This window comes from Pezoporus occidentalis, unplaced genomic scaffold (genome assembly GCF_034315485.1).
Source record: "Pezoporus occidentalis ecotype Australia unplaced genomic scaffold, CSIRO_AGI_Poc_V1 ctg135, whole genome shotgun sequence".
Taxonomy (NCBI): domain Eukaryota; kingdom Metazoa; phylum Chordata; class Aves; order Psittaciformes; family Psittacidae; genus Pezoporus; species Pezoporus occidentalis.
In genome coordinates this window covers 3337484-3353425 of record NW_026913157.1, presented here as the reverse complement: position 1 = coordinate 3353425, position 15942 = coordinate 3337484, and the positions used below count along the sequence as shown (strand labels likewise).

The 15942-nt window shown below is 43.4% G+C and overlaps 2 protein-coding genes across 5 annotated transcripts in view; one reads left to right on the top strand and one right to left on the bottom strand.

The window, feature by feature from the left end:
- Positions 1-15942, top strand: part of HSDL1 (hydroxysteroid dehydrogenase like 1) — a 157185-nt gene that overhangs the window by 100877 nt on the left and 40366 nt on the right. The gene's annotated exons all lie outside the window — the stretch shown is intronic.
- The window catches only part of NECAB2 (N-terminal EF-hand calcium binding protein 2), a 100300-nt gene that overhangs the window by 61647 nt on the left and 22711 nt on the right, over positions 1-15942 (bottom strand). For 3 of the 4 annotated variants that reach the window (XM_062609209.1, XM_062609206.1, XM_062609207.1), the window contains exon 2: positions 13803-13827. In XM_062609209.1, the coding sequence (XP_062465193.1) occupies positions 13803-13827 (25 nt within the window). Of the gene's footprint in view, positions 1-13802; positions 13828-13975; positions 14055-15942 lie in introns of those variants that run through there. The other variant, XM_062609210.1, reaches the window with a different exon arrangement.

Below are 15942 nucleotides of genomic sequence, written 5' to 3'. Positions count from 1 at the left end.
CACTCTAGAAATAATTTTTCAACCTGTAAAATTTTCTGAAAGTTTCAGACTTCTTTCAGAGCAACACACTGCCTTCCTGCAGAGAAGCAAGCATAAAACCAAAGACAATTGGGTTCTCCTCTCTCAAGTCAATGGACATCCATTTTCACACTTTTCTAACACATCTTCCCAGGCAAAAGATTAGTTGTTCCTGTCTCCCAGGTTGTCCTTGAAGGGAGTTACAGATCTGGATGTATCACTGTTTTAGCTTCAGATCTTTTTCCCTTCTGTCCAATGTATATTTGCTGGTAACCCATGGATTTTAAAAGAGTGAGAATGATAATAAGAAGGAAAAGATATGCATGATTTGTAGCTGTTCCTGGCCAACTGTCTGAACATAGGCTGCCAGAACATTTTCTCACAATTGTCTGGCAAAAATTGCTAGCAAATTATAAGGATTACTTGCAGCAGTGTATTTGTTCTGGATTCAATTTTTGCCTTATTTAATTTGAACAGCTATAATAAACCATCTTCAATAAATACAGCTGATCTGCAGAGGATACCTAATTAAAACAATGGCAGAGCACAGTGCTGCCCCTTGCTCCCATGCCATAGAAAGCAGAGAATGGCATGCAAGCAACAGGGCAGGAGGCAAAAGCAATGGTTTTTGTCCATGCAGGAACTGCTCTGCTGCTCCTGAGAGGACTTCTCAGGGATCTAAACTGAAAGGCAAACATTTTGAAGTCCTGCTACTGAGAGAAAGTAGTAATAGAATCTGTAAGTGAGATTTAGGTGGGGTAGCAGGGGAAATAATGCAAGATGGGGGTAACACATGATGTTTGTGGTGGTAGCAAATGCATTTAAGGCGTTCCTATATGCTGGTCACCTCCACCCAGGTGTGTACTGTGATTGCCATACTGCATATCGCCACTCATTTGTAATACACTGGGAGCACACAAACCCCATCGCTTATCCAGTTAAAAACAAGGTAAAACATCCAGGCTTTTAGTGGCGAGGAACATCTCTCCACTAAAAGCAGGATCATCCATAAGCGCTTCCAAGCAAAATTCATTGAACACTGATAAGCTTTGCACAAAGTCATCTCACAGCAGTTTGGGAAACAGTTGTGGCAGTGACACTCTCCCACCAAGGCAGGAGGACAAAATCAAGCCTTCTTTTTATCCCAGTTATGGCAAAGGGGCTCAGATCTTGCAAGAACAATTCCAGGGCGGGGAGATGCAGAGTGCACCATTGGCTCCAGTGCCTGCCACAGTCCATGCTACCTTGTTAGGGGACACATAGGGGTAGCTGAGATAATAACACACAGCAGGAAACAGCAGCTGAGATTCTTTATAATAATATCTAGCAGTGCGACTACATGTCACAAAAATTTATTGAAGAGGTTCAAACCCAAACTACACCTAACTTTGATGCAGAAGAAAGCAGCAACATCTTTGGGTGTCCTGCATGAGGATGGAGTATGTTGCCTGATGAAGAAGAGAGCTACGCAAGGTAGATGGAGCCCCACACTTTGTAGGGATGCACTCCCAACACTCGAAATGCACAGGTTCACCCAAGGAGCTTGCTGCTGCACCAAAACCGTGTCCCATGGTCACTGTTACACATCAGCCGAGCCCCCAAAGCCTCCAGTCAGCTGCACTAGCTCAATCTACCAGACTACCACAGCCAGCCAAGCTGCAAAAGTACTTCACAAGCACTCCAAAATTTCATCTCTGCCAAAAAAAAAACCACAAAACACATGAAGAATTTAGCAGGAGGAGTGTTCATTTGCTGGATTGTCATGGTTTAAACCCAGCCAGACAGCTTGTTCACTCACTCCCAGTGAGTGGTGCCTGGCTGGAAGCACTCAAGGCCCGTGTCCCCGCTTCCCCAGGGGCTCTCCCCTTCCCCACTCCCAGAGGGATGGGGAGGAGTAATCGAAATAATACAACTCCCACGGGTTGAGACAAGAACAGTCCAGCAACCAATGTACAACACAGATCACCACCGCTACCACCAATGACAACAATAAGAGAAAATAACAAGGGAAGAGAATACGATACCACCAGCCGAAAAACGAGTCCGACGCAGAAGAGCCCCATGTCCTTCCGGGTAACTCCCAGTTACTCCCCCAGGCATGATGTGCTGTGGTATGAAATACCTCTTTGGCTAGCTTGGGTTGGGTGTCCTGTCTCTGCTTCCGCCCGGCTTCCCCTCCTCCCTGGCAGAGCATCAGCCTCATAAAGTCCTTGGTCAGGGTAAACATTACTTAGCAACAACTGAAAACATCGGTGTTATCAGTACTGTTCCCAGGCTGAAAGTCAAAACACAGCACTGCACCAGCTACCAAGAAGGAGAAAAATTGACTGCTACTGCTGAGCCCAGGACATGGATCCACTTTGAAAAGCTTCCTGGATACAGCAACATGAGATATTAATGAGACAGGTCAAAAAGAGCCATAGATGTTAAACCCCCAATGTCCATCAGAGCCCTGGCTTGCTGTTATAGACTTCCCTTTGCCATGTGCTGCCATTTCCACATAGAAAAGACCTTCCTACAGATACCCTTCTCTCCTGAAACTGGAGCATGGCATTATGGCAAGGTATTTCACAAAGACTGACCCATCAGTAAGGAAAACACATGAATATAAGATTTCAACTGAAACGACCTCCAGGGCAGCTACAGCTGCAGCTCCCCAGGTCAGATGACATCATCCAGCAATTTCTATGCTCCAGAAAAGCCAGGGCAAGAACCACCACTTTTAAGGCACTATCAATAAAGCTCATGGTTTTTGGCTAAGAAACAGTTAGGATATAGCTCCATAAATGTTTCATAGTGCCCTTTTGCTGGCTATCATCATGCCATGTAGACATATTTTCTGTGCAGCCCCCAGTGAAATCTCTCAACTCTGGCTCTGGAAAGAAATGTCTTTGAAAATATGCTTGGCTAAATGAGAGTCTTTCAGTCTCCTTGGGAAACCATGATCCCTTCACAACATCCAATGAGGCCATTTAATCCGTTACAATAACGTATCCCGTTCTCTCCTGTCCAACCTGAAGTCTCTAATGAGGTTTGCAGAAGAAAACCCACATCTCCCAATCCACAGATGGAAGAAAATAATGAACCTGGTCTTCTTTAGGTTACATCATATGTCAGACCTTAATTGGTGCACTTCAAAGCAAAGCAGGAGTATTTGGAAACACTGCCCTCCAGATCAAATGTTCAGCCTTAAACTGCCAGGCTAAAGCAGTAACCTCTGCTTGATCTCCCCTCCCTGCATCTCTCAGGGATACTTGAATGCTGCTGTTTGCTTTCAGCTCTCTGTATTAAAGGAACTGAAAGGAGGAGCCAAGCAAGAGAACAGACACAGCAGAAAAAGAGCATTGCTTATAGAAACGCTGAGGCTCCATAACACACACAAAACTCACCCTAAAAGATGAACAAAGCTACGCTGCCCCACTTTCCAATGCAAAGCAATTGCATTATTCAGAGGCCAAACACAAGACACATCTTTGTTCTGCCAGATCAGCATTCACTAAGCATAGGGAGCAACATTTCCTGAGGGCAAGAGGTTTGATGAACTGCGGGAGGATGCTCAGACAGGTCTCAGACCACCCTGAACCTCTAACAATGATAAATGCAGACAGCAGGAAGGCTCGATTGATGGCTCAGGCTAGAAATCCAGGCGTGAGGCAGACTGACAGGTGGTTTCCAATGCAAAAGCTCTGATCTAGCCTGCTCCTCTACATCTGACCCCTCTGAGCAAGGTCCAGCAGAAAACAGACATCAGCGTTGACCCAAAGGCAGATACTCCTGCACAGACAGCACTTGTAGGAAGATGACCCCTTATGTCAGCATCACTATCTGATTTTTTGATGGGCTGAAGTATTGGCTAATAAGAAAGTGTGAAGGTGTGAAAAAACTGTGCATTTAAGTATCAGACTGTCTTTGAGGTTCAAATCCATTTATCATCAATGCAGAAATGTCCAGAAACCTTGAAGGTTACAGCAGTTATTGACTTTTACCATGGGTTTTGCTTAATTTCACTTAGCAGCTGAATTTTTGAGGGATAGAGGAGAAAGACTTGGCAGCCAGATGAAGGGAAGGTGCTGGGCAGAGAGGGTAGCCAGGAGGTGCCATTACAGCCCCGGAATGGACCAACACGTAAATAGCTTTGCAGTCACAAGGCAGCAAGTACCCTGGGCTGGAGAGCATGCCTGAAGGAGGCCTTAATATAAAGTGATGCTGATTTTTTCATTTTTCCTTTAAGTCTGTCTTGATATTCTAGCTGCAGATTTTACACAAAAGGGCAAGGACACTGGTGTTGTCCACCAGCACTGCCACAATTTGTACTTTCAATAATGAGGAAAGGGCATTCTGCACGACAGCAGTCAGGCACCTGCACTATTAGGTACCAAATGAAGTGTCAGCAAGCCAGTTGCTTGGAAAGCCATGCACTCTGCTTTAATAGATCAACTTTCCAAGCTGTGGATTCCCAGTGCTATGGCCAGCACACCACCATGTGCAGGTCACACTCAGAGCAGTAGTGACTTCATTGCCCACTGTCCCTGCATGCTTTCATGATACCTGCTATTTGGGTAGCCTGTTCTCTCAACAGAGAAAAGCTTTAGAAACAGGACAAGAACAACAGTTTTAGAGAGTGATAAGCCATAAATTGATGCTGTGCAGACATAGGTAGGATATAGACATTTCTGTTGCGGAAATTAAAGCTCATCTGCTGGCCACACCATTGGCTTGAATTCATGCGGGATTTTGTGGGCAGGATCCAAACCTTGCCCAGCTCAAACCTCCTCTAGCTTAAAGTACAAAAATACTCTATGATTCTAATATTCATTTTCTAATAAAAAGTGACATGAGAAGAAAAAAGTCCTAAAAACTCTCAGCTCTTTCCTTCTGCTGCACACAGGTGCACCAGATACTTTCATATATTTGTTGAAAGGGAAAAGCAGCCCTGAAAGGGCACAAGCAGCTGAGAAATGCCTTTTCAAGCCTGTCAGTCAATGGTGGAAATGAAATCCTAAGTTCAAAGTGTCGAAGGATGAACAGAAGCACTAGATACATCTAATGACAGCCTATAGAGAATGGCCAGCAATCACCTGTAGAAAATTTCTACATTATCTCAGAATTCATCATCAGGTTGATAGGCTTGTTTATTATTTTGGGAACTGCATGTTCCCATTTAAACATATGTCATCTTTTCAAAACCATGTACTGTGAACTTTGCAAGGACTTGGAAAGATAAGTGAATATGCAACAGAGAGCTAAGAGATGACACAGGAGTCCCAATAACTGAAAAACAAATTCAAACTTCCTCCTTGTAAATAAAGGTTATTACACAGCTTTACAAGGTGCATTTTGATTGTCACGTGAAATCTAAATGTAAATCTTCATTTATTTATGAAAGAGAAAGACATTCAGACTGGTCATCTGGGCATGGAAAAACCTATCAGATTTATCCGTACTCAGAAAACCTGATTCACCACTGCATTTTTCCACCTGATTCATCACTGCATTTTTCCACATGGCTGCTAATAGTGCTTTTGTTATACAAGAGTTAAAATATTTTAACTTACAACTGGTGATTCAATTTGGACACACCAGTGGGCTATGAATAGCTCAAGGTTTTCCTTGTGTGTGAGGAGCAGTAGCCATGCAGGAGGTAATTACTTTGCTCTGCAAGATAAGTGGTTTTGGTGAGTGGTAGCCCATTTCAGCAAGGACTGCAAGGCTCCTGGGAGCTCACAGTAAAACTGTAATTCCAAAATGCATGCAGAGCTGTGGAAGGAAGAGTTGTATGTACAACAGGAGGCTTATTAGGTGCTTGGGGACTTTTATTCTGAGATACATAGATATAGATGACAGAGACAGAGAGATGGAGGTATCATGGTCCTTACCTATAATCTTTTTAAGATCTGATAAAAACACCCAAAGTTACAATGTCTTCATTTTTCTTCCTTGATGCCTCCAGTACAATATTATTGGACTCCCAGCTGCTACCTACCATTCAAGTCCTGTGCAAGTGAATTTTCCAAAAGGGCCTAAATTGATGAATGAAGGTGGGGAGATAAATACTTGAAGTCTTAAACCACCTTATGGACAATTACCATGCCAAATTCCAATCAAGTAATTTTCTAAAAATGTTTCAGTAAATTAACAAGGTAATTAATAATGGATGCCTGCTCTTTCTAAATTCAGAACAATTCCAAAATGGAAGATTTTTGCCCAGCAATCAGATGCCATTACGAAAAAAAAAAGGATGGGCCCAGGCAGGATGAGCAAGCTGAACAGTGACAGGCTCTTGGGTTTCCAAAGTAAAGAATGGACTAAGGTACAACCATCATTACAGGCAGGAAACCAATCAAACAGCACATATGTTTAGCACACGTCATGCTAGCAGTGCTGTGCTCAGACCATAATCCCAATTTCCTGATTCAAAAATGTCTCCTCTAACCTGCAGACAAGGAGTGTGCAGGGACATAAAGCATTGAAAGTGAACATTAAAAATGGGGTATTTGGACCATTTGCTCACCAGTGATAGTTTTTAATTTCCCTCTCTCCTGGCCAGAACTAAAGACACATTTTCACCCTTTTTTTGCCCAGGTTTCCTTATTAATGACTCAAGCTCAGCAAAGGGCATTCTTGGAGTGAAACAGGCAAAAGGAAACATTTGCACAGTGATCTGGGTCCCGTTGCTGTGAATTTGAGCTCTAATCACAAGCACAACAAACACCCATTTCTTCCTGTTCTAGGCTCACTAGAGGTGATCAGAATCATTTCTCCAAGTGGAGGCTGGAAATGGTGGGTGAGGCATTGAGAATTATTACTATTAAAAATTCTGCAAATTTCCCAGATCCCTGAAGTCTTGAAAGCAGAGAAACAGTCTCAGCTTACAAATGAGACACTGAGGACAGGCACAGAGCCCTTAGGAAGACTGGAAATTGCTGTGCATTTCATCCACAGCTCTTTTGGAGATCCACCACACCAAGACTCATTCAGCCCTTTCCCTCTGCTGAAAGCCCAGGGCTTTCCCTGCTCTCCCACAACCATCCCTTAAGCAAGAAACTTGATCCATGAAGAAACCTCAAGCCCCAGTCTCTTCATTTGCATATTGGTGATTAACAAGACTGCTTTCTACTTAGGTGACACTTATGCCACGCCTCAGTTCTTTAACGTATCAGGCTGGGACTGTGAGATGTGCCTGAGGCTTTTTGTTTACTTGGTTTTCTTTTTCTCCTTTTTCCAGTTTTTGAAGCTTGTGAGCCCCGCACATAAAGGGACAGTGGTGGCAAGGGCCACAAAGCCATCAGTCAGAGCAGTGCCAATAGTTTTACCTAAGAAGCAGGTCTTGCTCTGCTCAGAAGGGCACAACCCTGCTGCCAGCTAACCAGGCTCCTCAGCCAGTTTGTTATGATGCTGATGTCCAAAGATATTTATGTTTTCCCCTTGTCAGGAGCTCTGTATATGCCCCCAGCATTTGTAGTGCAATTTGCTATAAGGCTTCCAGCACTGGGATATGCAAACCTTTACTTCCAATGAATAACAGCATAAATCACCTTTAATAGGCTATTAAATGACTTACAGATATCTGTGTGTAGCTATTTAAAGGGCAAGCCATACTGGGATAGGAATGGGCTAACTCCATTGCACTTGGTGGCTCTTAACCAAGAAGCCCTTTCCAACCACTTTCATGCATTCATTCTTTCTTTTTTCCTTTACCAGCCCTGCTACATCCTTCTACAGGCTTTCAGCTGATCTTCCAGATCAACTAAGAACTGAAACCTCCTCTCACCATTTGCACTCCAGATCTCTATGTTAAATTTATAAATGAAATTTGTTTAATTAATGCTTGTACTTCATTGTGTTTAATTTTTGATAACAGCAGAAGCTATCCAAGGCAGCATGTGTTTAACAGCTTCATTCCCATCTACACCTCTCTAGATATGATACACTCAAGGGAGAAGGACAATGGCTAGGGCCAGCTCTTGGAGCAGAGGTCACAAGGACAGTGGCAATTGGAATGTGCCAAGTTGGCCAAACCACAATGCTAACTTCCCTGATCACTGTCAAGTGGAATACTGCACCACTGGCAGCTACTCCTGCTATTTTCTCTAGGCACTTTATAACCATATGCCAAGATTTTTTCTGGCACATCTTCCTTTGCATCTTTCCTATTCCATGGCAGAGATCCAGGGGAGCCCACCTAACCCCCAGTACCCAGCAAGCCAGCCCCATGGATAGGCCAGACCAATGGCCATTTCCATGAACAAGATCTGATAACTGCATCAAAAACCATCCAGCTAAACCACAGTAGTACAGCTGGATGCACTTCACAGTTAGATACACTGAAGACATGGCAGTTGAGTGGTAGCAGTGACTGGAGATTTCAAGATAATAAAACTCCCAATTTTCAGGAAGCAACTTTTTTTGCAATGAATCGTTAGCAATTAGGCTGCTCTGTCAAAATTATACAGTCTTAATCTTTCAAAGGGGATCCTGGGCTATTTAACTTATAATTGATTAACAGCTTTCTAATGAGATTATTAAAGTACACTGTAGATAACTCAAATGATTGACAGCTCTGTTTCATCAGCCTAAAACAAGATAACTCCATTTCCCTACAATATGTCAAAGAAAATATTGTTTACTGGGACTGGGAGGGTTACAAGACAGGTGGATTATTAGCAGAGAAAGGAAAAACACTCTTACACAGGAGAAAAAGATTATTTTGAATGAGTAACAACCATGCCCCTGCAAAGCATGACTAAACGTAGTTGAATTATTCACTGTCAGAAGGTTACACTTCTTCATTTTTTCAGATCATTTGCCAGTTTATCCAGGTATCTCCAACGTGCTCACCATTCCAAGGTGTGCTATCCGAACCATTTGCTGAGTTTACCATATAGATAGCTGTAAATCCAGCTGCTTGATATTATCAATGGGGAAAAAGGCTGGGGACTTAAATCACATTAGAGACAGAATCTCATTTTTCTGGGCCAGGAGACCAGGACACCTTTGAACGAGAAAGGGCTGTTTCATTAGCAATGTCTTAGTATGTAGGCACTGAATCAAATCACCTTAATGCAAGTACCTGAACATGGCAGGGGTAATGATGTGGTTTAGCATCTTGCACCAAGAATATCCAGTTTTACATGAATTAACAATTTATGCTGAGGAGCTTTGGAAAGAAGGGGATGAGGGAGAATTCACACGATCAGGCTCCATAGCTACTATGCCAGAGCCAGCCATGTTGCTTTAACACTGTAAGTACCATTTTTACCAGGCTGGAGGGAAAAATAGAATAAAATTTTTAAAATCAAGATGCTGATTTATGACCTCTTGAAGGTAGGAAGCTGGACATTAAATAAGACAATGCCTTAAGCTTAAAATCTCTCCTCTCTCTTACGTGACCCTTTAATCACCTGATCTCTGCATGGCAGAAGTTATATGAGATGTTCTGGTTAAACTAGACAGCAAGAGCTGAAGTTTTATTCAGATTTCCCCCTGCTATTTCTGTAGGGCTCCTACACAGGTCTGTAAGAGCCAAGGAGAGCAAGAGTTGCCAGTTCTGGGTAAAGCTGCCAGCACTCCCTGCCCTGGGAGCTCTCTCCCCCATATGCCACCATCACACAGCGCCATAGAATGACTCGCCTCAGCTGGTCAATTAAGAAAGCAAAGTGCCTGCCAGGCAAGAGCCTCTGCACATGGGCAGAGAGCACAAGCGTGTTAGAGTAAAATGTTTTGGGAAGCCTTGAGCCTGTCTTCCCAGCAGCCTGCCCAGGGCTCAGCACCCCTTCCTGGGATTCCAAAGAAAACCTAACAGTGTTGGATTTTCACTGCACAGCACACAGGCCACCCGTGGGGAAGCATGAAAGCAGCAGGCTGATGCTTCCACTGCTCCTCAGAGCTGCACCAGGTAAAGCCATGGAAAGACTGAATTTCAACAAATCAATAAATTAAAGGCCAGGATGCCAAAGAGAAAACTGTGAAAAAGAGGTCCCTGGTGATATTAAATATAAGGATATTACCTCTAGCTCTGGAAACCTCTGGGCCACAGTTTGCAGGGAGGATGTACCAAGGGAAATATTCCTGCCTGTTTCCTGCAGCAGTTGCTGTGAGCTGCAGGGGACTGGAGGGGCAGCTGTGGGAAGCCATGACCCCAAAAGGCTGCAAAGGAATATACTGAGCTAATTATGAAAGGTAGCAAACTCAAGAGTTCAGCAAATATGAATGGCTGGAGCTGGCCATCACAGCTAGTAGAGGTTGTCTCAACAAAAAAAGCAGCATCTAAATAAATGTGGGGAAAATCACTGCAGGACATACAGTCCTTCAGAAGACAGACCCGAGATCACAGAGACAACTCTACTCAGTGGGACTGGAAAGCAGCCACCATGAGATTGACACATGCTGGGCCACCTCACCTTGCAGGAGCCAACACAGGGACAGAGCTGCCACTGAACCAGACTGCTTTGTGACAGCCTTCCATCCACATCAGAAAAAAGGAAAAAGCATCGTCCTGTTTGCCTGGCAGCGTTAGTCTCATGGAGAGCACTGCACTGTGTTATCCAAACAATGCAGTTGTAGGTCACATGCAGTGCAAGCAATGAAAGTGGAAGCGGAGGTGGAGAGAACTTTTTCTTCATAGACCATTTGGCCATCATTAACAGCACCAGCTGTGCCTCGCTGCAGTGCCTATCCAGGCTTAAAATGAAGCAGGACAAATTTCAGTAGAGCAACTGGTGCCAGCAGCCTGGCCAGAGCTGGGGGGCACTTATCCCGCCTATTCAGCGATGGTGGTCTCCTCATCTCCCTGCAAGCCTAGTGCTCAGACCTTCTGCACCCTGGCAGTGACAGCTCTCACCCTTAAGCAGTTCAAATTCCTGCCCAGCAACATCTTTGACAATGAACCACCAATTTAAGTACCAGACACTGGAGTAGGGCTTGTCCTGCTGGTGCCTGTTGATCTCACCCAAGCTGGTTATGTGTTCTGACTAGTCAGCTCGTCACCTTTACACCCAATGCATTAACAGTTAATGGCTGGCAGATACATCACTGACAATCCACATGCATTTTAACATTTTGTGACCTAATCAAGAAGAACTCCGGTTGCTCTGAATAGAATAAAGATGTTCAAACAGCGTCCAGGGGAATATCTTCAAAGGGGTGAACATCTTTACATATCTGCACAGCACGTCCAACCAAAGTGACCACTCATCCACAAGCAATGCTCCCCATGAGCATTACATTATGGGGTACCTGACTCCCAGGAGGGTACATCTGCATGGACAGCAGCTCCATGGAGAGGCTTTGGGTGCCCAGTGTGGCTGATGGACACCTCAAGGTTAGATCTGGGGTATTAATCTCTGCTGCTTTGCTCAACTCCAGACTCCCTCTGGTTGAATGAGCTGGACAAGAAAATGCTTTTCAGTGTCACACTGTACCTGAGCCACTCATGGTCTTCCTGTCCACATGCAGGACAGCAGTCCTGCTTGTTATCCGTATGGATTGCTTGCTCGAGCCTTACAAAGGGAGGAACATTCAGGGAGAAGACAATGGAGGAGCTGGGCAGGTTTTTCCCAGGTTGAGGGGCAGAGGTAAGAACAACAGATTTGCTCTTGCTGATGGAAGGAACTTATTTGACCTTTACCTGTTATTCATGTTAAAACACTGAAGGAATGTTTGGTCGTTATTAATAACAGACTACAAGGTTGCAAAACCAGGATGTTTGGATGGGTTTCAATAACAGCAAGGGAACTGGTCAGTAAACGTCACCTGCTTTCCAAAGGGACATCTGTCTTCTCAGAAACCCATCACCAGAGCAGATCAAGCAGATCCACAGGCTCATCATTTCCCAATTATCACCCACACCACAAAAAAAAACAGATTCATGTCTTGCCACTGTCACCTACGAAATACACCAAGAGAGCTGTCACTGTGGGGAGAGCTGCACTAAAGTTTAACCCCCACAACCTTGTGATGTGGTAAAACTACCAAAATGACAGCTTTGTCCTCCTGGATGGGTTGAAAAGACATGTCTGCCTGTTCCTGACAGGCAGCAGCACCGTCCTTCCCACTGCAGTGAGTGGGAAATACCAGAGCTCCAAGAGCAACTTCTGAGGTGCTCTACTCGCCCACCTTAGAAAAACCTGAATATTGGCACAACAGCCAAGACAAGATTTTGTACTTTGAGTTCCAATTCCTCAGCCCCATTGCAGCTATTCTAAACCTAATTGGAATAAAAACAAAAACACAGAATCATTTGGCATAACTCAAAAAGCAGTCATTGAAAATAACTACATCAAGACCACCATGTTAAAGTGCGTCTTTTCAAGCTTTTCTCAGGAGAGTATCATTTGTTATTGAAAAGGAAAAAAAAATCACTACTTTTGATTTCAGATGCCCTACACAGTGACTGGCCTGGAAACTGGAACGAAGGTCTGGCAGGAGGGAGGCTAAACAGGGTCTTAGCAAGGAGCAGTTTCACAGGTCAAAGCTTGGAGTGGGGTTTTCAACTTCAAAGTGAGGTGGGAATAGCTAAGCACAGATTTTAGCCCAATATCTACAAACAGCAAAGACACTGACAATTGTACTCCAAACCCCCCACCAGAGAGCAAGTGGCAGGTTAACACTTCATTACAAGCTGGCAACCCCAGCACTCAGCTCCATGTGGACAGGCACAACAGCCAGCAGAAAGCAGAGGCAGCATCTAATATTTCATCAAACAAAACCTCCTGGTCTCCAATTATGCAACAATTAAGTGCTCAGGAGGCTGTGAAATATGACAGTCTGTGTGTCAAGAGCAGAAATTCATTTTCTTCTGTAAGCAGCACTTGGGAGTGTTCTCTCCCCATCGCCAGCATTCCCCTTCCACCACACAACTGCTCACATCCAAGCAACAAATTTCAGCGTCTTATAACTGAGTCAGTTGTTAGAATCGAATGCCCACGTTAACAGGGCATTTACTGCTTACATGGCAGCCAGCTCACAGCAGTCTTCACTGTCTTTCCTAGGGGCAGTGATCCCACGCGTCTGTAAGCTCCTGCAGAAATCAGGTAAATCCCTTTGAAATCTGCCAGGGAAAAAACGAACTCTCCCCTGTGCTCCTTTGCTCCCACATGTCCCTCTGCAAACACACAGTTTTAATACATATTTCATTTTCTTCTTGTACAACAGGGACTAGCTAGAGACTAGCTCTTGGGATTTTAGCTAGGTGCTAAAATTAAATTGCTTTTCAGGATGGAGAGAGATCCTGGGATTGGACCCATTGCCTCTTTTTCCCATAACTGTTACCTCACAGAAAAGCAGCTCCTTTCAGGATCCCAAGTCATATAACCTCCACATTACTCCCCACCTAAGGGAAAGACTAGACTCAGCAAAGTTATTCAGCTTTCTACAGGCACATACTGTGAAAACACAGATCAATACATGTTACTCCTCAATGCATGTATCCAGTCCTTCAGGAGCCAAACTACTAATACTCACAGATTAGGTTCATTTTGCAAAGCTATTCCAAGAGGTGGATTGTCACTTATCACTTAGTTGTGATTTATTTTTATGCCCTTTTTTTTGTGAAATTGCCCCAAATCTGGTGAATCTCACTGTGCTGACTTGAACACTAGTATCACATCTGCTCTAAGAATATCTCAGACAAAGAAATAATAAATGTTTTCTGATGCTTAGACCCTATCAACATCAGGCCCAGTAAGCTGAAAGACATTTAAATAGTTAGAGGTCACTATCAGGAAAAACAGTAATAGTGACAAAAGTTCAATCAAGAAATATGAAATAGGAATATACAGACTTACCATTTTTGTCAGCTCTTCTGAAAATCTAGAATTGAAAGAGAGAGAGAAACACTTTTATTACATTGTTTGAGAGGGTGAAGGCTTTAGCACTGGGACCATGTTCAATCCCACACACAGGGCAGGACAACACACTCTAGCCCCTTCAGCCAATTCAGTTGTTTTACTGAGCTCACCCTTCCCAGGTTACAGCCTATCACCCCCAGACCCACATGATGGACAGCCACTCCTGGAGTAGAGTATTGACACGGTTGCCTTTGGAATAACTGGTAGAAAATGGGTTAGCTAGCAAAATAAACACAAAATACTTCCAGCAGTTCCACCATCTCCTACCTCTCTTGCAGAAGAAAGACAAAAACACGGACCCAGCACATGAAAAATACCCATTAAAAAAAATGTAACAGCTGTGCAGCATGCCCAGCCAATTTCTCTAGCATCAATAATATCTCTTAAAGCAGGTTTCACAGTTCTGCACTTCTAAAACTATTTACAATATTCTTTTTAAGAAAAGCACATTTCCTCTGTGGGGAAAAGATTGTATTTAGACTTAAAACTACAGTGTGGAGGAGCAGCCCACAGAGAGGAATCACATAGCCCTTTCAGAAGAAAAAAGAATTGCAGTAATGTGTAGTATGGCTGAATTTGTGAGGGAAAAACAGCAGAAACAACTGCTATGTCTTTGACTAGTCTCATTTTAGAAATAGACACCTGACAATGCAATTAATAGCAAAAGGCTTGTGCAAAGGTTGCAATCTTATAGGTTCCTGCAAAAAATAGCTGCTGGCACAGGTTTGGCCATAAATTACCAAAAAATTAACATGCTCAAACTGGGCAGAAAAGGAAAACGTTGTCATCATTTCTTCAGACCTGACCTTATTAATTTGATCAAAAGCAGAGATTTTGACTGTACAAAGACATTTCCCTGCAGAGGGAAAAAAAGCACCATCAGGACGGATCACAGTCAGCCCTAAAATGGAATCTCTTCTTTTCTGGGTCATAAAATCATTTTAAAAAAGAGAAAAATATCAGAAGAGAAACTGCTGCACAAAAAAGGAATCCCAAGAGACAAACTGAATTGCAGAATATTCTATTTAAGAGAACATACCTTAGTTAAGGAAGAATAATCATTCTTTTGCCCAAAGTTCCTCTTTAGCTGCACAGGGAAAAGTCAAAGGTGGACTTTCTGGTGTACTTCAGCAGAGGAAAACACCTTCTGGTGAAGCCAGATCTAAACGGTGGGAGCCACCAAGTCCCAGCTTCAAGAGAGGGTCATAACCCTACAAGGATTACAGCTTATGACCTCCCCAAAACTCCTTACTTCTTGGACTGACCTTTATTTTTTTTAGATTAATTAGAAGCTTTGAGGGGAAATCCTACCATCCTTATGGACTTCACTGAGGTTAAATATGGGGTTTGAAGAGCCAGACAGTCACAGCTTGTTTATGGGAAGAAAGAATAAAGCCAGGCAAGACAAGCAGGAACCCCAGCAGGCCCCCAGGCTTTGGCACACGTCAGTCAGCCACGCACAACACGCACTGCCCAGAGTACAAAATACTTGTTTTTTTCTGGCTTAGACACTCCAACTCCTCACACTTGCACTAGCATCTCCAGATGAGGCACTTTTCTTTCTATATGCTGTTTATTTCTGGATTTGTTTCATCACCACATACTCGCATTACTATTCCCACTGCTTTGAAATAAAGACATTACATCAAGTCCAATGCAGAAGCAGCAAAGTCTATTGTAAGAAGAATGGGAAGGCAAAAACAATAAGTAAAACATAGCTTAAAGTGGGAAAAATATGCAGTGCTCTGCTCTGTGGAGCCACCAACCTTGCCATGAACAGTAGAAGCAAGAGGGGAAAAAAAAAAAAAAAAAGAAAAAAGAAAAAAATGTTCATCTTCACTAAGAGAACCTTTCAGGGCTTTAGATCCCCCAGATACTCCTAGAAAGTATGATTATTTGTAAACAAGCACATTGACAGAAGATCACATCAGCTGTATTACCTACTAAGGTTTATTCTACAGGACTATGCTGTTTAGTTTTTATTGCTAATGAGCAAGCTTTATTCTTCCAGCTTAACTGAACCACCTAAAATCTGCACACACACAAAAATATTCAAAACAGGACACCTGGAGGGAAA